This window comes from Conger conger, chromosome 9, assembly GCF_963514075.1.
Source record: "Conger conger chromosome 9, fConCon1.1, whole genome shotgun sequence".
NCBI lineage: Eukaryota > Metazoa > Chordata > Actinopteri > Anguilliformes > Congridae > Conger > Conger conger.
This window is the reverse complement of record NC_083768.1, coordinates 55,534,294-55,560,135: the sequence shown is the minus strand read 5'-3', so window position 1 is coordinate 55,560,135 and position 25,842 is coordinate 55,534,294. Positions and strand designations below refer to the sequence as shown.

The 25,842-nt window shown below is 42.0% G+C and overlaps 1 protein-coding gene across 1 annotated transcript in view; it reads right to left on the bottom strand.

Annotated features, from left to right (window-relative positions):
• Positions 1-25,842, bottom strand: part of LOC133136297 (lipid scramblase CLPTM1L) — a 47,663-nt gene that overhangs the window by 19,744 nt on the left and 2,077 nt on the right. Inside the window, exons 2-3 of the mRNA XM_061253651.1 lie at positions 18,450-18,544; positions 3,869-4,058 (exon numbers count right to left, since the gene is read on the bottom strand). Coding sequence (XP_061109635.1) covers positions 3,869-4,058; positions 18,450-18,544 — 285 coding nt within the window. The remainder of the gene's footprint in view (positions 1-3,868; positions 4,059-18,449; positions 18,545-25,842) is intronic.

Genomic DNA, 25,842 nt, shown 5'->3' with positions numbered 1-25,842 from the left:
AGCATGCATCAACGGTGCCAGTAGGGTTAGCTACAACCTTAGTCAGGTAGGTATGTGGGATACATGCATTCTGCCCTGTACATGAGAAAATGTTATTCTATGAACTGCCACACCCCCAACCCTCCTGGAGCTCATGGACCACTCCAACCGGACCCTCACTCTGAGGTTGAAGACAGCTGCTTTTTTCCTCATTTACCTCATATGCTATTAGGGGGCTTAGGGCTTCTGTCACTCTGTAAAGTGTCTTTGTGACAGTCTTCTGTGAAGCCTAATTTAATTTAATTTGAGTCGAGTTCACAGACGCTTCCCATCCAATCTGACGGAGCTTGAGAGGGGCTTCTACAAAGTACTGAATTAAGTCTGAATACTTAAAAAATCAGAGATTTCAGTTTTTAGTTTATATTTATTTTATTTATTTTATAAATTTGCTAAAATTTCTAAACTTGCTTTTTTCCCCCCACCATTATGGGTTATTGAATGTAGATTTGTGGGCAAAAATGGCAATTTTATGAATGAAAAATCTGCAACACAATAAAGTGTGCAAAAAGTGAATGGGTCTGAAAACTTTCTGAAGCCACTTTATAATACATTTTACATACTTGTTAATATAAATTGATTGCTGGCCAGAACAAAGTGTGGACAGGAAACAAGCATTTAAAGGAATAACATCCACATTTATTGCAAAAACACAGGAAGACACAAGTAAGCAATATGTATCAAATAGAGGCAATAGCAGAAGAGAAGTGCATTTTTTCCACTAGGCGTGTGTAGTTGTTGAAGACCTGCAGAGAGCTTAAGTATTGTTTCTGTTTTTTGCCTGTGAGCATTAGCTATTAAGGAAACCTTGTGGGTTTATCAGCTGTCGTAGATTTGTTAGTCAAACTGCCGTGTTAGACCAGGTGTGTTGCATTTTGTTATTAGTTAGCGAATCTAGTGGGTTTTCCAGCAGCCGCCGGCAGTTTAGCTCGTTTCTGTTATTCTGATTAGGTGATCAGAATCAGTTAGATACTTTGGACGCTGCAATTGTTAGGATAATTATTCCTTCACTCCTTTGACCTCTCCCTGCAGCACTCTCCCCCAACTCACAAGGCTGGAAACCTTCTCGACCTGACCTTTCTGAGAACTGCTCCTCTTCTAACCCCACTGTTACCCCTTTACACATGTCCGATCACCACTTAATTTCCTTCTCTATCCCCCTTGCTCCCCTGCCTCCATCCCCTTCTCTCACCCCCACTGTCTCTGTCCGCTGTAACCTCCGCTCTCTATCACCCTCCCACTTGCCCCCAGAGTCACCGCTTCTCTCCCTCCTCTTGAATCCTTCTCCAAACTACCCACCGTTTCTATATCTTCCGCCCTGCTTTCCTCTCTCTCCTCAGCCCTTGACTCTCTCTGTCCTCTTGTCTCCAGGCCTGCTCGATCCTCCCCTCCCAGCCTATGGGTTTCCGACCGTCTACGTTCCTCCAGGCCCAGCCTACGTGCAGCTGAGAGGAAGTGGAGGAAATCAAAAGACCCATCAGACCTGTCCTCCTACCAATCTCTCCTGGCGGCATTCTGTGCCTGCCCCCTGTTTTCTCCTCTTTCTGTCCCCTTACAGATGCTGATGTGTCTCATCTCCTGCTCTCCCACTGCCCTACTACTTGTGCCCTGGACCCCATCCCCTCAAACCTCTTTCAGGCAATGACGCCTGACATCCTCCCGTTTGTCAGCTCCCTTGTTAACTCCTCTGTCCTCTGGCTGCTTTCCCTCATCATTTAAGAGGGCCTACATTACCCCACTCTAGTCCCCTCCTGCATTCAAAACTGCATCCTCCTGCATCCTCTCCCCGTCCCTCCCTACCTCCCTGTGAACCTTAATTGTTGTCTTTCTGTGATTTACTTTCTTGAGTATTGTGCATTTCTAGTTGGCTAGGTAAGCAGTGTTTGGCTAGTTTGGTCACTTTTGCTTTGTTGTTTGTTTATTTAAAAAAAAAAAAATTTTCAAATAGGCCCTGGTCCTTATCTTTGTTGTACAGGTAGCACTTGAAATTGTACGTCGCTTGTACGTCGCTCTGGATAAGAGCGTCTGCCAAATTCCATTAATGTAATGTCTCCTTCCTTTTCTATCCAAATCCATTGAACGAGCTGCCTCCAACCAACTCTCTTCCTTCCTCTCACAGAATAACCTGCTGGACCACCTTCCAGTCCGGCTTCGGACCTGGCCACTCAACGGAGACTGCACTCCTCTCCGTCAATGAGTCCCTTCAGGCTGCACGAGCAACCTCCCTCTCCTCTGTCCTGATCCTTCTTGACCTTTCTGCGGCGTTCGACACGGTCAACCACTCCATCCTCTTAGCCTCCCTGGCATCTACAGGGATCTGTGGCACAGCCTTAGAGTGGATTAAATCTTATCTCTCTGGCCGGTCCTCCCAGGTGTCCTGGGCTGGAAGAGTGTCAACCCTTCGCCCCCTTGTTACAGGCGTCCCCCAGGGCTCAGTCCTCGGACCCCTCCTCTTCTCCATTTACACAAGATCCCTTGGCCCTGTTATCTCTGCTTATGGCATCTCATATCATTGTTATGCCGATGACACCCAAGTCTTTCTCTCTTTTCCCCCATCAGACACACAGGTATCTACCCGTATCTCTGCCTGCCTGAGAGACTTCCAGAGCTGGATGGGCAACCACCAGACGGAGGTAATCTTCATCCCTGCTCTAACCTCTCCCTTCTCAGATTTTTCCATCTCACTAGCGGATACCAGAGCGACCTCATCCGCTAGTGCAAGAAACCTTGGAGTGGTGATAGACCACAGGCTGTCCTTCTCCGAAAGCATCGCTACAGTGACCCAGGCGTACAGGTTCTTCCTGTACAACATCCGGAGAATCCGACCCCTTCTCACCACCTACTCCACTCAGCTCCTTGTACAAGCAATGGTCCTGTTCCGCCTGGACTATTGCAATTCTCTGCTGGCTGGCCTTCCAGCATCTGCCATCAGACCCCTACAACTGATCCAGAATGCTGCAGCCTGTCTGGTATTCAATGTTCCCAGACATTCACATGTCACCCCCCTACTCAGCAACCTCCACTGGCTGCCTGTTATGGCTCGCATCAAATTTAAAACTTTGGTGCTCACGTACCAGGCAGTTAAGGGATCAGCCCTTGTATATATTCAATCACTCATCAAGACCTATACACCAGCAAGACCCCTCCGTTCTGCCACTTTGTGCCGTCTGGCGCCTCCCCCTCTCCACACCTGCACTTCCCGCTCATGACTGCTGTCTGTCCTGGTCCCACGGTGGTGGAATGACCTCCCGGTGGATGTCAGAACGGCAGAGTCTCTGACCTCTTTCAAGCGCAGACTGAAGACTCATCTCTTCAGGCTGCACCTTTCCCTCCCTAACTCACCACCATGATTAGCCTTATATATGCCATAGACTGTAATGGCACTTACATAGTTATATAGATGGTGTTTTTTGTATTAGTTATTGTATTGTTGTACTCAGGGTATTCTAGCTGCCAACTGTGGTATGCTAGTTTGATGTATTCTTCAAGGGTTCCGACTGTATCTCTATGGTTACACAAGGACTCGGAACTGTACTGTCCTCTCAGGTCCTCTTCGCACTTGTACTTGTGTTTGATCTGCACTTCGTTGTACATCGCTCTGGATAAGAGCGTCTGCTAAATGCCATGTAATGTAATGTAATGTAAAAAGACAAAAATGAGTCAAACAAACTCTCTGAACTGGGTATACACATGATATCCATAAAACTGTATAAAATTCCAGAGGTAATTTGGTTGTAAAAGGCATATCAATCACCCTTACCACAGAGATCTCTGGGTAGAAAAACGGGCTTGGGAATAGACCAATCCTACATAGAAACTGGTGCAAACTCACCTGTGGGGCATCCTGGCCAGAGATGAGGCTGACTTCTGGAGGTTTGGGCAGCATGGATGTGGTAAGCTGGGCCACCAGGTGCACCTGTCGGGTGTCCTGCCATGGTGACACACCTGCCTGATGTACAAACACCAGGGCGTACAGTGTCCCATTGTTCCGCGTTTTCCTTGGCAAGGATACATTCACCTCCCTTTAACAGAGAATCAACAGGAATCAATGAGAAATAAATAATTTGCCACTGAACAGCACATCTTACACAGCTACTGAAGGCAGAATACGTGGTGGTGCTGATTCAAACGGCTTATTAAGAGGTTTGGTGTAATTACTGTATCCGAGATGTGGCTTAATGATGAGAGAGCTACTGATTACATTAATTACATTAATGGCATTTGGCAGACGCTCTTATCCAGAGTGATGTACAGTTGATTAGACTAATCAGGAGACAATCCTCCGCTGGAGCAATGCAGGGGTAAGGCCTTGCTCAAGGGCCCAACGGCTGTGCAGATCTTATTGTGGCTACACCGGGGATTGAACCACTGACCTTGCGGGTCCCAGTCATGTACCTTAACCACTACGCTACAGGCTGCCTACTGATGTTGAACTGGAGGGATATGAGATGTTATGAAATAGAAATTATAAATTGTATCGCTTAACAAAGAGGAAGCGACCAAATAGTTTTATCCGTTTTATCAACTGGAGGAGGAGTTACGTCCATAATAAAAATAAGGACCTGCAATAAATATAAATATACTGTTAACTTTTAAAATAATCAATCAATCAAATGTATTTCTAAAGCACATTTAAAAATCACAATATACAGCAATGAACGGGCCCAAGCACCATGGGCGCAACCGCCTTGGTGGCATAGTTGTGCCAATGACATGTTTAACAATATGTACACACTTTGGAAATAATCACCTTCCTGGACAACGTATAGTGTGCACAGGAAATCCCCTTTGATCAATGAAGATGTTGGTGCTGCGATTGGAATGCATCAATGATATAAGCCTCACTTCTTGTTGCCAGATGGTGGCGCTATCATATTGAGCCGTGTATGGTTTTTGAATTTGATTACACTCCAATAATAAACCTATTTCTAAATTCTAAGCCACATCGGAACAAGTCGAGTGAAATTAAGGCCACTTCCTGTTGCCAGTAGGTGGCGCTATGACATTGAGCATTTATTGGAACATGGATGTGATTATAATCCAACATGGAACATATCTCTAAAGCGTCAGCAAAATCAGCCGATGTGAAATGAAATTAAGCCACACTTCCTGTTGCCAGCAGGTGGCGCTATGCCATTGAGCCTTTATTTGGATATGGATGAGATTACACTCCAAAAATGTGTGAAGTTTCAGCCACATCAGACAATGTAAAATGAAACAAAAATAACTTCTGGCTTGCACATTGTGATAACATGCTACAGTCCTGTATGGAGAGCAGAGATTCATTCATTTCCATCGTTTTTACACGGGGAGGCACAATTTACGCTTGAAAAGTCATTTGGCGATAAATATGCACTCAAAATGAAAACAATTAGCTCAATGAAACTATTCAATTTTCGCACCGGGGATCGTACCGCTGAACTTGCGTATCTTAGTCCACAGGCTTAACCATTACGCTACACTGCCCTCTTATATACGGGTACCATCTATTGGCCAAAAGTTGTATGTTTCCTTTTATCTTCGAAATGTCGGATAATATTGCATTAAACGTCTAGTTAGCCAGCATCATTCTTTTCCATTTCACCGGTAATTATGCTGCCTGAAACGCATTTGTTCAGCCAAATCTAAAGGAGATGCCAACTCTCTGCCCTCAATCCGGTATTTTCATACTAAGTTACCATTCCTAGCGAAATTGTATGTTCTCTTAATTCGTGTTTAATGACAAGCCTAATAAACTAACATAGCTGGCGATTTAACTGAAGGTTTTCTATTCATGTAAACCAACGTAGCTGACCTGTTTTTTGACTCACACAGACAGTGGACAGGCTGGCTGCTGTTAGCCCGTGCGTGTCATCTCGCATCGACCTGTATGCACCGTTGTTGAACATAACGGTCTCATGTTAACACAGCGTTCGAGCAGAGACACCTCAAACGCTAACGTTTCTTTTTGACTTCATGTATTCATCTTTTAAATATATGATACTCTCCTGCCAGTTAAAGCCTGTCTTTAAGTCTTTAAATGTCTTTAATATTTATTTTAGTTATTCAATTCATAGAATGAAAATAGATGCAAAGAAGCGTTGGGCTGGGTGTTGTCATTACATTTCGTCACGTAGGCTGCAGCTGTAAATCATACATCGTTATGCATACTGGCTCGCTATAAAAAAAATTTAAAAAACCTATCGTTGAAAAATCACTTGAAGGAAGAAAAATATAAAAGTACCACATTCTGCCAATAAATGGAATCCCCGTATCAGAAATGGGGGGAAGTTACAGCTGTGAGTCTGTGAGTAGAATAGATTGTGTAGACAACTTCACTGTTTCCACAAGGGAGCTTAAAATATGCTTTTTAACGGTACTTGGTCAGTGTAATGATATAAATGCTAGCATTCGATTATGGTCAACGGTACCGAAAATGCCCGTTGCACCAGCCATCATAACAAAAGTCCCAATATAGGATCGATTTAAACCTCTAGATATTTTTATTTCACGTTGACAGTGTAGGCTATTATGTGTATTCCGACGCAAATTACATTTAATTGGGTTACGGCATTCACTTCAATCGAATGAAGTCAAATGGAAACGGCTCGAATTCCTTAATAAGGATTCTTGGTTTTCAAGCTAACTTTCCGAACAGCTGATTTGTATTTAGTCCTTAAAAGGCTACAATATGTTTTTAACAAAATACCATTTAACGTCAATGCAAGATATGCATTATATGTGTTAATCTTTTAAATATATGATACTTTCCTGCCAGTAAAAGCCTGTCTTTTATTTTAGTTATTCAATCCATATAATTAAGGTAGATGAGAAAAAACTTTGCTGTGGGCTGGGTGTTGTCAGTACATTTTGTCATGTAGGCTGCCGCTGTTATTCATACATCGTTATGCTTACTGGCTCGCAAAAAGAAACAAAACCTGTCGTTGAGAAATCACTCCATCCAAGAAAACGAGAAACAATACCTTTTTCTGCCAATAGATGGCAGTCACGTATCAGTTGCGACATGCGTTGAAGTTTCAAGACTGGATATAATGAGTCTCCAGCGGAAAATAGTGAACCATTACTGGTTAATGGATGTGATGACACTCCAACAATGAACATATGTGAAAAGTTGTAGCCTCAAAATGTAGAATTTAATACCTTTTTGAAATTATTTAATTCATAATTTTCCTGTTTGGGCAGGAACATGTTCATTTTAAGGTTGACCATAGCCATACCATTCCAAGATATAAAAAAATCAGTTCATAGTTGTGTGTCAGGGCTATAATATCATGCTGGCCACATTTTGTGTGAATGTGATGAACCCCCTAGGAAGAGTTCAAAGTTTGGTACGTGAAAAAACACTTAAAAACACACAAAATCCAAAATAGCTCACTTCCTGTTGGGAAAGGTTAAGGGATGCAAATGAGAAATGTGTGTGTCTTGAGGAGACCCATATGCCTACCAGATGTGGTGCATTTACATGAAAGTATATGTCCACAATATTAGAAAAGAGCCATAGGGGGCTTTGATCAATGAAGACGTTGGTGCTGCTATTGGAATGCATCAATGATATAAGCCTCACTTCCTGTTGCCAGATGGTGGCACTATAATATTGAGCCGTGTATGGTTTTTGAATTTGATTACACTCCAAAAATAAACATATTTGTACATTTTCAGTCACATCGGAAAATGTTCAGCGAAATTAAGGTCAATTCCTGTTTCCAGATGGTGGCGCTATAACATTGAGTCGTTTTTGGAATATGGATGTGATTACAGTCCAACAACGAACATATCTGTGTAATATCAGGCAGATCAGATGATCTACACTGAAATTACGACCACTTCCTGTTGGCGCGGCGAGACCTAAAATTGTGCGCCTCGCCCTTGCCATACCGTTTGAGATATCAAAAAATCTTTTTGTAATTTAGGGTCAGGACTATCCTAAGATCATGCTGACTACATTTGGTGTGAATGTGATGAATGTCCTAGCAGGAACGCATACAAACATGATAAAAACCTCACTTCCTGTTGCCAGATGGTGGCGCTATAACATTGACTTCTTCTTGGTATATGGATGTGATTACACTCTAACATTGAACATATTTGTAAAATATCAGCCAGATCAGACAATGTCGACCATGAATTTATGGCTACTTCCTGTTGGCGCGGCGTGACATGTAAATTGTACGCCTCGCCATGACCATACCTTTTGAGATATCAAAAATATCCTTCGGATTTAGTATCATGACTATCCTGAGACCACTTTGACCCCATTTGGTGTGAATGCAATGAACCCCCAAGGAGGAGTACTTAAACTTTGTAGTACGTGTAAAACGCACAAAATCCAAAATGGCTGACTTCCTGTTCACATATTTGATTCGATGCGACTGAGAAATATGTTTGTCCAGAGGAGCCCCACATGCATACCAAATTAGGTGCAGGTAGCTCAAAGTGCCTGCCCACAATAGAAGACAATGCGATAGGGGGCGCTGTGGAGTCCCTCGGCCACGCCCAGGTCTGAGCATCTAATAGATCCTGAGGTCCTCATTTCTGATGTGTATGCAAAATTCCCAGACTTTTTATGGATGGCAAATACCTCAAAAATGCCCATTTGCATATAGAAAAAAAATAAAATAATAAAAAATAATAATCATAACAATAATAATAATAATCCTTCCAATAACAATAGGGTCCTTCGCACCCTACGGTGCTTGGGCCCTAATAATAATCCTTCCAATAACAATAGGGTCCTTCGCACCCTATGGTGCTTGGGCCCTAATAATAATCTTTACAATAACAATAGGGTCCTTCGCACCCTACGGTGCTTGGGCCCTAATAATAATAATAATAATAATCCTTCCAATAACAATAGGGTCCTTTGCACCCTACGGTGCTTGGGCCCTAATAATAATAATAATAATAATAATCCTTCCAATAACAATAGGGTCCTTCGCACCCTACGGTGCTTGGGCCCTAATAATCCTTCCAATAACAATAGGGTCCTTCGCACCCTACGGTGCTTGGGCCCTAATAATAATAATAATAATAATAATAATAATAATAATAATCCTTCCAATAACAATAGGGTCCTTCGCACCCTACGGTGCTTGGGCCCTAATAATAATAATAATAATAATAATAATAATAATAATAATAATAATAATCCTTCCAATAACAATAGGGTCCTTCGCACCCTACGGTGCTTGGGCCCTAATGACAAGTTGAAAGATAAAACAAAAGCTAAGAAAGTAGCAGATTTTCATATATTCATTCATATTTTATTGTAAAAAATGCATTCTGTGAATTTATTGTGTTGCGCTTTTCCTCTGATACTGACACATGACACATAAGCTTTAGTTATGTAAACTATTGTTAGTTGATTTGTTGATTTGATTCTATGACCCTCCACGTTGGTCCATGGTTCTGACTTGATTAATACAAATGTCCCAATAAAGTCCCAAAGTTACTCCTGAGCCAAATAAAATCCAAAGTATTGTCTGTAAAATATCTGTCTAATGGTGCTGTATGTGCGTGTGTGTGTGCCTGCATCTTGGTTGGAATTTTTAGTCAGAGGAATGGCCCATAACTAAAATCTTGCACCGGGGCCCATCCTAATTAGCTGCCACCACTGTTACTTGAAGACAAAGTAGTTGGAGGACTACTCATAAATTATATTAGCGACCACTTTCCAGTTTTTGCATCTTTTCACAGAATGCATTTAAGGCTTACTTAATGAATCATGATTAGAAATAGGTGTATTTTGATGATACATACCAAACCTATGAGGCATTTCTGACTACACTGGGTGCATTCTATGAGAAAAACTGGGAAATTAAAATATAGGGAATAGCCTTGAATAGGGGCTGCAGAATGCATGCAAAAAGAAAAACTCACTATAGAGGGAATTTCTAAAAAGCAGAACAGAAGAAGCAGAAAATACAAATAAGATAGTCAGGTCCATAAGCATTTGCATTCAATCACTGCCTGAAGTCTGGATCCCATGGGCATTACCAAATGCTGAGTTTCCCCCCTTGAGATGCTTTGCCAGGGCTTTACTGCAGCCGCCTTCAGTTCTTGCTTGTTTGTGGGTTTTCCTGCCTTCAGTTTTGTCTTTAGTAAATTAAAAGCATGCTCAATCGGGTTGAGGTCAGGTGACTCGACCATTGAAAAATATTCAATTTCTTTGCCTTGAGAAGCACGTGGGTTGCGTTCGCATTATGTTTTGGGTCATTATCCACCTGTACTGAAGCGCTGTCCAATCAGTTTTGCAGAATTTGGCTTAATCTGAGCAAATAGTATAGCCTTATACTCAGAATTGCTGAGTACAAGGCTATACTAGCCTGCTACTTTTATCAGCAGTTACATCAACAATAAATACCATACATGCCCAAGCCATAACACTGCCTCCACCATCTTTGACAGATGATGGTGGTATGCTTCGGATCATGAGCCGTTCCTTCTCCATACTCTTCTCTTCCCATCATTCTGGAACAAGTTAATCTTGGTTTCAACTGTCCAAAAAATCTTGTCCCATATCTGGCAGGCTTTTAGATGTGTTCTGGCAAAATCTAATCTGGCCTTTCTGCTCGTGAGTGTTAGCAGTGGTTTGCACCTTGTGGTAAACCTTCTGTATTTACATTCATGAAGGTGTCTCTCGATGGTAGACTTTGACAATGATATACCAACCTCCTGGAGAGTGTTCTTGACTTGGTTAGATGTTGGAAAGGGCTTTTTCTTCACAAGGGAAATAATTCTGTGATCATCCACTTTAGTTGTCTTCCGTGGTCTTTCAGGCCTTTTGATGTTGCTGAGCTCACCAGTGCATTCCATATTTTAAGGAATGTACCAAATTGTTTATTTGCCCACTCCTAAAATCTGTCTGGTAAAGAGAATGAGAGAATCAATAGAAATACTTTTTCCATGTTTCTTGAGTTGGTTGATTTATATCGTTAAAAAGTTTTAAGAATGAGAAGTCGACTGATTGGAATGCAATTGATATGCCACTAGTAAAAAGTATAATTGAGGGTGTTTGCGAGTACTCTTACTTTAAAAGAATAATTAGCCAGGTAAAAATTGTCATCCAGAAAACTACCTGAAAAAGAGTAAGAAAGTATCTACTGAAAAAGGTACTGAAGTACTTTAGGCTGTAGGGGTCCTCGCACGGGCTCCAAAATATGTAGGGGTCCTCGCACGGGGCTCCAAATTATGTAGGGTCCTCGCACGGGCCGCCAAATAACATAGGGATTTTACTCTCTACGAAACCGGGGTGCCAGTTAATGTTATGTAGCAGTATAACTGCAAAAAGTAATCAGTCTCATAAAATTACTGTTATCAGAAATATCCAACCACAAATTTAGTATTTCAATTAATAATTAAAATAACCAATATTAATGATTGAACACACCGTTAACCTGAAGGTTGGAAGTTCTTCGAAAGACTGCTTTAACTCAGCTCTCATGTCTTTGTAATTCCAAAACGGACACCGGGGTTTAATAAAATATATTTAAACAACGTACAAACACAGAACAGATAAACTAACGGGAATTGGTAGGGGAAGTTAGGGTGTGTGTGCGTGTGTGTCGCTTGAACAAAGGAAAGGTAAAAGTAGCTAGCTTGAGTAAGCTAGAGTTCTAGGTGTGGTAATGAGTTAGCTGTGAGAAGGGACTACTTGCATAGTTTTACTCTATATATGCGCAAAAGACGGCAAATCAATTCACGTACATATATATGTAGCTAACCAAACAGATTACAATGGTAGGATGGTAAATATTGAAACACAGATTCACAAAAACAGTTAAGACTAAACTAAACACTGGCTATGCCTGAATGTTTGTTCTCTTACTGAGTCCATAAGCATTGGATCCAAAAGAGGTGCTGTCCTTATAGGAGCCGCGATGGTGCTGTGAATGCATGTCCTGGAGAGATGCGCAGGCTGGGGCGTCTTAGCCGCGCGTTGTCGTCTGGTCCACTCGGTTGCTGGAAGGATGTTCGTTGCAGTTGTTCTTTGGTGAGCTTTGCAGGGATAAACCGATGTAGTGTTCCGCGTACACCAGTTTCCACTCGCTATAGGCCACGAAGTTACCGCGAGGTAACTGGGTGTGTCCGTAGGCCTGGTAGTGCGCTGTGCAGCATTCAGCATCTGTCCGAGTCTCGGAGCAGATGAGCTGAAGCGAATGGCCAAAAAGGGTGCGTCGAAGAGAAGAAGCAGAAGAAAAAGAAGCAGAAGAGAGATACCGAGAGCGCGTTTTGCTCTTATACGGGAAAGTTTATTGCTCCCGCCATTACGGGATTGGCTGAACCAAGTTAAACGTCATTCGTGGTGGATGTCGCAGAATTTTCCTGTGGGAATGTGGAAATTGTAGTCCCTACAAGGCTATATGATGTGATACTGATAAAATAAGATACAATATGTGATGTAATATTCAATAGAACAAGCAGTGCAATAGCCATTGCAGAATCACAGCTTGATATAGCATACCTACAGCAAGATTAACAAAATTAACCCTTTCAGTCTCAAGATTGCCATATAGCACTCAAGCATAACTTCCGTAAAATTCCACAACCTTAGACCTTTTCAACCTATCAAATTGGCTGCTATACTATTGGTTTGAACTACTATTAAAAGCCTACTACATTTTTTCAACCAAAGCCAATACCCCTAGGGATTTGGGTGGAGCCACTTCAGATTGGGCTTGGGACTGAAAGTCCTGAAAATATCGAAAATATAACATTTCTAAATGCACTTCCAATAAAATAATAATAAACAAAATATAAAATCATATAATGAGAACAGGCGACGCCTTTTCCTACCACTAAAATGTACCTATTGCTTTGTTTGCCTAAAAGCTAAATAGTTTATCACAATTTCCACAATACCCTGCTTAGATAACTTCCCTCCTTCTACTCTTTGTGTTCTATTCCTTAACCAGTTCCTAATTTTGACAATGAGTTTGTCATGCCGTACCTTGTCAAATGCTTTTTGGAAATGTAAATATACAATATCATAAGCCTTGCTTACCAAAACACTTAGTACAGTCCACACAGTGTTCGTCAGGCATGACCTACCCTTACTAATAATGTGCAAATTAAAATATGGCCTAAATCAAATACCATTATAATAAAACAATACACAACAATAAATTAAATATTTATCCATCAAAAGCCATTAGAAACACTATCGTAGACGCCCCAACCTGTTCTTCAATAACTTCAAAAGGTATCAGTGACGTCAATGGCTTGAATCTCCAGCCTGTGTTACCCAGAAGGTAACAGGCGCTCAGACTCCACCATTGAACACGAGACTGGTTTATAGACGGTCACCCGTACAAATACAAATATCATGGAACCTAACTCTGACTTCATCGAGTTAGCGGAAGAGCGTTTTGATTTTAACAAAGAAATGAAACCTTATCGTTCTGAGCCGGAATATACAGAGAAAGATTTGCGTGAGCGAGAGACAGACAGTGAAGGACGAGGTAACCAAAGCTTTTTAGCAGCTCTGGCCGCTATATGAATGAGTACTCCATGGCGAGCGACTGGGGAGAGGTGTAAAGGCCCGGACACACCAAACCGACGGTCGGACGTCGGACGTCGGTGGCGCCCTGTCGGCCGAGTCTTTCCGGTGTGTCCCGCACGCCGACACTCCGTCGGCATGTTTTGGAGCCCCCGGAGCCGTCGATGAGAGAGAGCTCTCTGATTGGCCGTCCAGCTCGCGAATCAGTGCACGAGAAGAGAAACGGAAGCGACGAAAGCAAGCCATTCCAAAGTTACTATCACTACCAGACATAATTTTCTATTAGTATTACTAAATAGCGAGAGAACAAGGAAATTGCTGCAAACTGTTTGTTGTGAGCGAGACAATGGCTGCTTCTAGGTCCAACGCAATGCAAACGCTTTCCCCGGTCTTCCGGTTTCCATTTTTTGAAAGACAAATACAGACTACCGCCACCTGCTGGTGTGGAGAGTTATTACCTCTCACGCAGGCGCAGAACGTACGTGCAACTCGGCCGTCGGCGGACCGTCGTTGCGGTGTGTTCGGCACAGCCAACATTAACGACGCGTATCGACGCGAGGCGATCTTTGTCGACGCTCTGCGGCCGACTGTCGGTTTGGTGTGTCCGGGCCTTAAGAGTTGTTCTGCCATCGTGTGTAGCCTCTGCAGCACACAAAGATACCCTTCTCCCAATGGTCAATATATTAAGATTTCTGGACTTAACGATAAGCTGTCAGAGCTGCTAGAAAACTGTTAGCTTCAGCTGCCTCATCCTCCACTGCCTGTCTCTCTCGCTCACGCAAATCTTCCTCTGTATACTCGGGCTCAAAACTGTAAGGTTGTATTTCTTTGTTAAAATCGAAACGCTCGTCCTCTAATGGCATGTCTCCACTCCAGCAATCAATGTCAGCAAACCACTGTAATTAATGACTAATGTAGCCATCGTATCACATTCGATGGCAGCGTCAAAGTGAAATAATCGCCAAGGTTCATTTCTCGATGGTTGACACAGGCCTTCATTCATTGTCTTCATTGTTTTTTCTTAGTTAACTCCATACAAATTATAAAGTGGACGGCTATTCACCACAGTCTGTAATTTAGCTAGCTAAATAGTGGTCTCAGCGGTAATCATTTCTCACGGGATTATTCGTTCTTAATACAAGTTGCAAATCATCCACTATGTTGGAGGACAACGTGTCCACACAATGGCATGTGCACCAACGTTACAAGGACTGATAACACATTTTCTTTCGTGGTGATTATAGTTAGCTAGCTAACATTAATAGGAAAATGAAAAAACTGCTTTGCCTAGCAGCAACTACAGCAATGTTGTCCTCCACATTTTTCATCTTTACTTTCTTCACCCATCCTTCTAGAAATTGGCTTAAAGCTTGGAGGCTTGTTCGCTCTTCAAATCCTCCGGATTATAAGGGCTTGCAGTAAAAAGCAAATAGTTCACAATGTCTGGATAAGATATCCTGGGGTATTTGTCAGCGTTTGATGTCCACTCATGCTTTGTTGAGCATGAATCTAAACTATCAATAAGTTGGATCTTTTTATTATATCCTTCTTTGGCTTTATCCTCTAATTTGATTATATTTTTTATTGATGCCATGGCCAAGTTTGACCAATGTGTTTGACCACTAAAATGAACAGGTTGCTACGGCCGCTTGTCCTTCAACATGGCAGAGCATCTCATCATCAAGAATATTGTCACGTGATTAAGAACAATTCATGAAAAACTCTGTGAACCAAACAGAAATAAAAGGATTTGTGAGTAAAAGCCCAGGATTTGAAACCCTGAAAGATAAGTGTTTTTCTACCAAGCCGTGTCAGCTGTGTTTGCCTAGGCTGCTCCCTAGTGTAGAGGGTTTTTTTGTTGAACATTAGTTGAACAAGAGCTGATCGGGCCTTGGTACTGCATCTCCTGTCTTATGTGCCCTCCAGCACCTCAACATACTCTCTTAAAAAGGGTTTTGTCACAATTTGTTAAACAACTAAGAACATATCACCTTTTGTATCAGACCACCCATTTTTTAGGTGAGTAGAAGTATTGGAACATGTGACTGACAGGTGTTGCCCAGATGTGTCCGGTCAGATTGATTGATAAAACAATAAAAAGTTCTGAATGTCTACTCTTGGTTTTAGCCTTGGGTTTTGCCTGTGAAGACTGCATTTGTGTAAGAAAAGACCAACATGAAGACCAGATAACTGTCTTTGGGAGAAAAGAAAGCCATTTTGAAGATTAGAAAAAAGGGGAAATTGCATAAACATTGGGGGCAACTTGTACAACAACTTAGAATGTCCTGAGAAAGAAAGAAACCGCATCGAACAGGGTAACCAAGAAAAACAACTGCAGTTGATGCAGAAACATTGTGAGAGCTGTGGAGAGGACCCCCAAAACAGTCAGTCAGTGACATCACAAACAATCTCCACAGGGCAGGGGTGAAGGTCTCTCAATCATCCATTCGAAAAAGACTTACAGAGCAGCAATATAGATACCACAAGCTGTAAACCACTCATCAGTAGGCAGAATTGGAAGGCGAGATTACAATTTGCAAAGAAGTTCAGACATGAGCCACAAAAGATCTGGAACAAAGTTTTATGGACTGATGGGACCAAGATTAACCTTGACCAAAGGCCAAAGAGTGGAGAAAGAAGGAATCTGCTCATGTTCCAAAACATACAAGCTCACGGTGGAGCCACGGTGGTCACGTCTTGGCTTGAGTTTGCATGGCTTCTTCGGCAGTGGGCTCACTAATCTTTACTGATGATGTAACTCATGATGGTAGCAGCAGGATTAATTAAAAAGTCTACATTCTGTCTACCAATTTACAGAGAAATGCATCCACTAACTTGACCATGCAGGAAGACAACGACCCAAAGCACACAGCCAACAAACAAAGGGCTTCATTAGGAAGAGAAAGTGGAAGGTTTCAGACTGGCCAAGTCAATCACCAGACCTAAACCAAATTGAGCATGCCTTTCACATTCTGAAGAGGAGATTGTTTGGAGGGGTTGTCCCTACAAACAACAACTGAAAGATGCTGCAGTAAAAGCCTGGAAAAGCATCACAAAAGAAGAATGCAAGAGTTTGGTGATGTCAATGGGTTGCAAGCTTGATGCAGTTATTGCTCAGAAATATTAAGTGTTATTTACTTTCATTTACTTAAATACCCTCTGTTCCAATACTTATGCTCATCTAAAAAATTGGTGGTCTGATACCAAAGGTGCTATGTTCTAAGTAGTTTAACACATCTAGGTGTAAACACCAGAAAATAAAAGCTGAAAGTCTGAACTTGTGACCCCAAATGTATTCAGTGTATTGCACAAATGAAGGCATTGGCCTTGCTGTTCCAATACTTTTAGAGCGGACTGTATTTAAAACCATTCCTTTTTTCAGAAATGATTCAAATATCTCAAAAATATTGGAAAAATAATTTGTCCAAAGAAATCGAATACAGTCAATCAATAAGAGTGTAGATCATTAACTGTTCTGGAAACCACACAAATGATGTAAAACCTAAAATGTCACAGTATAGTGCTATTTTACACAAATCCAAGGATCTTTTGAATCAAACTTTTCTTTACATTTTGTACTGTTCACTGATAGTTCCTTACAAGGCTTACGATGTGCAGGAAAGGGGAAATGTGTATAAATCCAATAAAAATCCAATTTGTATACTTCAGAAGAATAAGAATTGTTAATAGGGCAGATTATACTAAACCAACAAACTTACTGTTCATAAATGCACATGCTTTAAAATGTACTGACCTGTTTGACATCAAAACTGCACATATTATGTATAAAGGTAAAAAATAAAATGCTTCCTGACTGCATACAGGGTTGTTTTCAAGAGGCCAGCTTTTGTGAAGGAAATGTGTTTTTCTTTCCAGCTACTTGTTTCACCAATTGATATGAAGTTGCCCCATAGTGATATTTTCACTCAAAAAGCCTATTTTCCCATTGGACTAAAAAATATTTCCGCTCATATACTGATGTTCAATCTATGCTACAAATATACGTGACCACTTCATTAGGTTGACCTGTACACCAGCTAGTTAATGCAAATATTTAAATCGGCCAATCAAAGTAATTGCAACTAATGAAATGAATGAAACTAATGAAAGTGGTTCAGCTTTTTTTTCAGACCAAATGACAGAATGGGGAAGAAATGTGATCCAAGTGACTTTGACCGTGGAATGATTGTTGGTGCCAGACAGGGTGGTTTGAGTATCTCAGAAACTGCTGAGCTCCTGGGATTTTCATGCAGAACATTCTCTAGAGTTTGCAAATAATGGTGTGAAAAACAAAAAGGAACAGGAAGGTGAAAGTAATGCAAATAACCACACATTAAAACAATGGAATGCAGAAGAGCATCTCTGAACACAAGGCATCAAACATCAAAGTGGATAGGCTTCTGCAGCAGAAGACCAATAAGTCTGAAAAATAAGTCTACGAAACACCTAAGTGCTCATTGAGTGTGTGCGTCTGTGTGTGTCTGTGTGTGTGTGTGTGTGTGAATCACTTTTTCCCACAGGGCCATGTAGGTTTGGATTTCTTTTCTCCCTTAATAAAAACCTTCATTTAAAAACTGCATTTTGTGTTTACTTGTGTTGTCTTTGACTGATATTTAAATTTGTTTGATGATCTGAAACATTGAAGTGTGACAAACATGCAAAAAAATAAGAAATCAGGAAGGGGTACATTTGTTTATATTGTTACTATTGACTTTAGTGACTGAAACAGATAGATAAATAAATAATAGAATGGGACACAGTAAGATTCTATTCTGTGATACTGTCCCTAAACTAAGTTATTTTGTTAGATACCATTTTTGAAGGTTCAATCTTCTCTTTACTGCACTGTTTACCTCTAGCTGCTCTATTTTTTCTGTTGCTATAAAAGGGACTGTAGAAGAATAAATGAAACGCTTACTTCTCAATCCGGGAATATACATCAAATTCGTCCACCTTGAGAATGAGGCTATGGCCACCTTCGCCGCTTGATGTTAGGGCTGTGTAGATGCTAAGCTGTTTAAAAGAGCCATCAAACAAAAAACACATAATGTCACTGTGCATCCCACGAAACCAGCTCTGCCCAACCCTGTTCCAACCATCCTGTAGGTTTTCATTCCAACCCTAACAAAGCACACTCATTCAACAACGAGACCTCCTTGAGCTTCCAATGAGTATAATCACGGTTGAAATTAAAACCTACAAGACGGTGGATCTCCAGGAACACGATTGGGCCAACCTGCACTAAGCCAAATACAATACAAAAATTACATTTCCAGATACTGATGTGCAAATCCCCTCTACATTACATAGAACCATAATAACAAAACAATTATATAGGGCAGTGGTTCCTAACCTCGATCCTGGGGACCCTCTATGTAAGCTGGTTCCATTCCAACCTCTCCGTTGAAATTCCAGAATTTCAACAAGCTGTTTATTTTTATTAATTAGGTTCTTTTCATGTCTAGAGGGATTATTTACCCTCTTAAGCCACATTATATCAGAAATAACAAAGCATTCCATGAAGAATAACAGTCATAACAGTCATCATTTAACTGGTCAAAGTAAAGGATATGGTGAATCAATTCACCAACAAAATGATGAAAGTGTGGAGACATAGTCATAAATCAATTTTATAGAGGATAATAATAATAATACAGTTTATTTATAAAGCACATTTAAAACAACCATGGTTGACCAAAGTGCTGTACAAAACCAGGCAATAAAATTAAAGATAAAAAGAAATAAAATTAGATGAAAAGAAAAGAATAGAATAGAATAGAAAAGAATAGAAAAGAATAGAAATGAAATGAAATGAAATGAAATGAAATGAAATGCATGTACATTATCTGGATTCCCCATTTATGTCTGACATAAAGGCCTCACTAAAAAGGTGGATTTTTAACAAGGATTTAAAAACATCTATGTTTTGGGCAGATTTAATATGTGGCGGTAGGCTGTTCCACAACTTGGGGCCAGCTACCTCAAAGGCCCGGTCACCCCTCCTAGCTCTCCTCGACATAGGGACATCCAAAAGTTGCTGATTGCATGATCTAAGTGATCTAGCTGGGGTATACATATTGAGGAGTTCAGACAAGTACGTAGGTGCTAGACCATTCATTGCCTTAAAAACAAATAATAACATTTTAAAATGTATTCTGTACCGGACAGGAAGCCAATGTAGGGATGACAGTGCTGGTGTAATATGTTCCCGTTTCTTTTTGCCAGTCAGAAGACGGGCAGCAGCGTTCTGCACTAGCTGCAGACGGCAGAGAGAGGACTGGTCTAAGCCTATATATAGAGAATTGCAGTAGTCCAGCCGAGATGTTATAAAAGCATGGACCACTCTTTCCAAATCTTTTTGAGAAAGATAGGCCTTGACCTTGGCTATTTGTCTTAACTGAAAAAAGGCAGCTTTGATAACAGCACTAATTTGCTTCTCAAGTTTAAAGGCACTGTCAAAGGTGAAACCAAGGCTTTTCGCAGCAGGAACATTTTTGGGGGCCAGGGGGCCCAAAGCACCAACAATATCCTCCAATTGAGCTGGATGTCCAAACATAATGACCTCTGTCTTATTTTCATTTAAATGCAGGAAGTTAGCATCCATCCAGTTTTTTAAGTCTTTAAGACATGCAAGTAAAAGCTGCAGTGATTTCTTGCATTGAGATTTTACAGGTAAGTAAATCTGTACATCATCAGCATAGCAATGGAAAGAAAGGTTATGCTTCCTGAAAATTGACCCCAGGGGCAGCATATATAAAGAAAATAATATAGGACCTAGAATAGAGCCCTGGGGGACTAATCTCCCACATGGACAGAGAAACTCCTGTCCAATAGGTACGACCGAAACCACTCCAAGGCAGCCCCCTTAATACCCACACAGTGTTCAAGGCAAGATAAAAGAATCTCATGATTCACTGTGTCAAATGCCGCTGTCAAGGTTAAGAGCACCAGGATAGCAGGCTCACCAGTCTGTAGTTATTATCAGATCATTAAAAACTCGTAAAAGGGCAGTTTCAGTACTGTGCCGAGGTTTAAAACCAGACTGAAACTTTTCACAGATGTCATTTTTATCTAAAAATGATTGTAACTGAATAAAAACTGCTTTCTCCAATACTTTAGACAAAAAAGGTAACTTGGAGATAGGCCTAAAGTTAGAGAGAACCGAGGGGTCAAGATTTTTCTTTTTGAGCAGTGCTTGCACTACAGCATGTTTGAATGCAGCTGGGACACATCCTGAACTGAGACAGGTATTGATTAGCAATAATACGCTAGCACCAACTGAATCAAAAACTTCTTTGAGAAGACGAGAGGGGATGCTGTCTGAGGGGCAATATGTAGGCCGCAGATGCTTAATTATATCTGAGAGTGAAGGGAGGGATATAGGCTCAAACTGGTCAAAAATGGCAGAGCACAGAGATGGAGCAGGGTCAATGGTAACACTCAATGTGTTAACACTCGTGTGGGCTAGCCTAAGAATTAAAGAAAATTTTCACAGAGCGTGGGTGAAGATATGATGGGGGATACATCACGGGGGTTAATAAGGGAATTAAAAACATTAAAAAGAACCCGAGGCTTGTGGGTGTTTTTGGAGACTAAGGGAGATATATACTCTGTTTTGGCAGTTTTAACAGCTCTCTGGTATTCTGATAGGCAACTACGCAGAATTTCTAGAGAGACATGGAGTTTATCCTTTTTCCACTTTCTCTCAGCGCGCCTGCAAGCGCGCCTGAGAGAACGAGTGGAATCATTAAGCCATGGCTCTGAAAGTGCTTTGGTGCGTCTAAGCCTAAAAGGAGCAACAGAATCCAGTATTTCAGAACATGTAAAATCAAACATGGAGATAAGCTCCTCAGCACTGAGAGCACAGTTCGCATCCAGCGCACAAATCGAGGAGACGCTGAAAATATCAGAGAACTGTGATGCGGTCGACTGGTTGATCGAGCGCAAACGGCGTGCAGAGGCGCGTGATTTGATTCCCGAGCAAGGGATAGAAGATGTAAACAGGACAGGTAAATGGTCTGAGATACATGCTGTTGTACAGATTTCATTTACAGAAACAGATAGACCAAACGATAAAACAAGATCCAATGTGTGTCCCTTTTCATGTGTCGGGCCAGATACAGATTGGATGAGATTAAAAGAATCAGTTAAGTGCAGAAATTCCCTGGTTAAAGGTCTTGATTCACAGCACACAAGGACATTAAAATCACCTAAAATTAAAATATGGTCAAATTTAACCATGATCCCCGACAAAAAGTCAGCAAAATCATTCATGGAGTCCGTGTTACATTTTGGCGGACGATAAGCAACAGCGCAGAGCACCGTGGAGGACAGGTTCATTTCAAAGAGCTGCAACTCAAAACTAGAGTAACTAGGTGTGGAATGACACAGTCGGCACATGAGATTAGATCTAAACACTGAGGCTATGCCTCCACCGTTACCAGTGGTGCGACGGGAGCTGAGGAATGAACAGTCAGGGGGAAGGAGTTCAGAGAAAGGTGCATATTCGTCAGCATGGAGCCAGGTTTCCGTAATAAACATAAAATCCAATCCCCGGGAGATAAAAAAGTAATTTAATAAAAATGTTTTATTTACTATTGACCTTGCATTTATTAGAGCCATGCGAAGGTTTACCTGTTGAGTAACAGCCGAATCGACACTGGGGGAGGGAGAATTTAAGATATGTGCAACTGGACAGAGCACTCGCATACCACGGCAAGCCTGACTATCACGACGGTAGGGGTCAGACAATCTAGGCCTATTGGTCACACGAACAGGAATAGGGATACCTGCAGTAAACACATTTACAGAAGGGGGGGATCACATCAATAGGTTGTGTTTTGACCCTGGAAGGGAAAGGATTGTCCCGATTTGATTGTCAGTCACGTGGGGCATAATCATTGGCACAATGCACAGCATGTAGAATGTTTGCAGCAAGCACACGTGAGCCCAGCTTGTTTGGATGGATTCCGTCCGCCGTAAAAAAGGAGAACCGATTCCAAAATAGGTTAAAATTGTCGATAAAACCTATGTTATTTGTTCTGCAAGCGGACTGGAGCCAGGTATTAAGACCGAGGATTCGGCTGAAACGTTCTGCTCTCCCTCCTAGCATAGGCAAAGGACCAGATATAAAGACGGACTTTCCACAGTCATTTAAAAACTTAAAAAGGTCCTTGACCTTTTTTCGTTAGCTGTGACTGTTGGCGAGTGGTGTCATTTGTCCCAACGTGTACAATAATCCGGCTAATAGATGACGGGAGCGATAGCATCAGGCCCGGTAGCTTGCCCGGGATGATGGGGACCGTTGCTCCAGGAAAGCAGTGTGTAGCTGCATTCGCAAACCAAAGTTTCCGGGTAATCGAATCACCCACTATAAGGGTTGTTGGAGAGAAAAGGGGACGAGGTTGAGAAGGGACAGGCTCCTTCATAGGCCTGCAATGGGAAGTACAGATCATCTCCCCGAGAGAGGGGCACTGACGAGATGAAGGGGCGAGGGATCTACGCGATCGCGGCGGCGACCCCGGGGAGCATGTCCGGGCAGGCAGAGGCTGCGGCAGGGCCGCAACATCAGACCTGGGAGGACTCCGCATTGGACCAGGGTCAGGAGAACCACCAGAGCGGCTGATCACCGCCTCCTTGAGGATCCTTCGTTGGGAAGCAGAGGTCGCTGCCTGGTGTGAAGACCGCCGGTCTGGTGGAGGGGAGTGTCACTCGAGCGGAGCCAGGCTCGCTCAAACCGCGAGCAACATGAAGGTTGGAAGGTGTTCGTCAGCCGCAACTCTTCTGGGACTGGGGGTAAGGAGGTGCGCCTTCCTTGTCGGCTGCCCGTCGGGACAGTAATCCAAGCAGCATTAGCTGTGGAAGCTGGAGTGCTGCAGTTCTTTGGCTTAGCCCCTAGCTGTGACCAATCCTTCGAAGCCGCCCCCGCCACGGGGAGCTCGGCCTCGGGGCGAAGCAGCGAAACAGCAGCATCAGTTCCACGGGGTTCCATAAATGAATCAGCTCGTCGTCTTTAATGGAGTGCAAGACGGAGATCCGTCCTTCCAGAACTGCAATCCTCTCATTTAAACTTTTACAACTTTCGCAGTGTAAAGAGGTCAGGATTGACATTTTATTATTCTGTAATACGGTAATACGTCTCTCACCGTGGGGTAGGCCGCCCGAGCCTCGGACTGGAGTACCGAAGGCCTTTTTGGAGCAAGAAGGTTGGTGGAAAATAAACTTGTGTGTCCGTGCTCTTCTGCTGGTAGTTTCTGCCGGAACTTCTCCGATGTTGTGTTGCCCCTTACAAATTTACTTTGTAATCCTTGTGATTGTGTGAATCATAAAGTCAGGAGAAACACTGACCTGTAGCCAGGAGCTGCTGTAACTTTTCAGGTGTTGTATCTTACTGTCTGTGTGTTACCGCTAGGATGACGAGCTTAACCTGCATTGTGATAAGTTTTTAAAAAATTATCGGTTTAAACGTTTTGTTACCTTTTTTTGTTTTCAATATAGCACAATAAGCACAATGTGAAAACACAATTGGGTCATTCTGTGAAAAATCTGTGAAAAAAGGTGTGGGGGTGCCCACTTGGGTGCCCAAGTGGGGAGAGAGTGAGATAAATGTACCTGATCACATTACCATTTCTATCTGGTCAATTTACTAGTTCAACTGACATAATGGTTGTGCTCCCCATATTATCATTCTATAGTATTCCTATAAGCACGTACATAATAAGGTCCTTGGACAGAGGGGAGAAGGATGAGAGAGAGATATTCCCTAATGGCAGAGGCAAGGCCTGCCCATGTTGCTGACGTCAGTTTGTAAGCTCACAAAGCATATGTTGGCATACTTTTTGCTGAAGGCCTGGTCGTCTGAAAAGAGATGGCGTCGACCCCACACACGGGGGTGCATCTCTTACCTCCAAAAACGTATACAGATAGTGTAAAACACTTCAAACCCTGACTGGTCAGGGCTAAAACTAAGCAGTAGTATGTGCTACACCAATTTCTGCTGAATCTTCCAAACTTTAGGGTGAAGTTTACTTGTGGAAGCTGTGCTTCAGAATATGGGATTCACAATGGTATATATGCGAAAGCTCCAGAATCTAGCCAGAATATATTTCCCGTAATGAGACTGTGTCTGTTCCTTGCAGAAATGCTAAATGTAAAGCTAACCGTTGATTTCAACATACATGTTGATAAACATGGTGATCCACCTCTTACTGACTGTTAGTTCTGTACTGAATGTTTGTGTGCCCACTCACTACCTACCTTACATCTAGTGCTATCATATGGTAACAGAGTTTTTTTAAGTTACTAATGACCTATTACTGTCAGCTGACTGTAACTCTGTGTCAGTTCTTGTGTAATTCTTGACCTGAGTACAGATCATGAGATTGGACTCCAGAAATCGGTCTTCAAGGACAGGCACTTGACTGGTTTAGATCATACTTGTATGATAGGAAACCGTTAAGTCCATATACTCTGTGATGAAATGTGGTATTCCACGGGGTTCAGTGCTAGGGCCATTACTCTTCTCTTCATATATGCTACCCCTTGGCTGTTATGCGGACAACACACAAATATACCTGCTGAAGCACTACCAATCTCTCAGTTAGAGGCTTGTATTGTAGATACGAAGGCCTTCATACTTTCTGCTTCTGAACTCAGAAACTAAATTTTGATGGTTGTTTTGTTAAATCAAATATTTTAGTGAAGGACCTTGGTGTTACTATTGACCCAGACATAACCACATAAAAACATATCCACAGTGGCTTTCTTTCAGTCATGGAACATAGCCTAGATAAAATTAGGCACTTTTTATCAGCAGGTGATGCAGAGAAACTGCATCATGCATCAACAGTGCCAGTGGGGTTAGCTACAACCTTAGTCACTGGGTAGGTATGTGTGGTACATTCTGTTCTGTGTATGAGGAAATCTTATGCTATGTACTGATACATTTTTGTGCATAACATCCTCCTTTGTTTCTTTTTCCTGCCACAGCCCCAACCCCCTGGAGCTATGGACCACTCCAACCGGACCCCCGGACCCCGCACTAAGGTCGTGGATAGCTGCAGCCCTTCGACACACCCTGGAGCTACTAAATCCCTCCATATGGACTTTCTAGATTACAGTGGTTTTGTGTTTCATTTGGCGGTTTGCCTTTGTGGTAAGAATTTTGGCAGATAATTATGAAGTTCTGACCTGGAATAGGCAGCAAAGCAATTTGTAGTAAGATTGCCCATAATCCATAGTGGTTTAGGGTTTGCTCTTCACATACCCTCACATTTGACACCTGGTGGTGTATATCGTGTATATCTTCCACC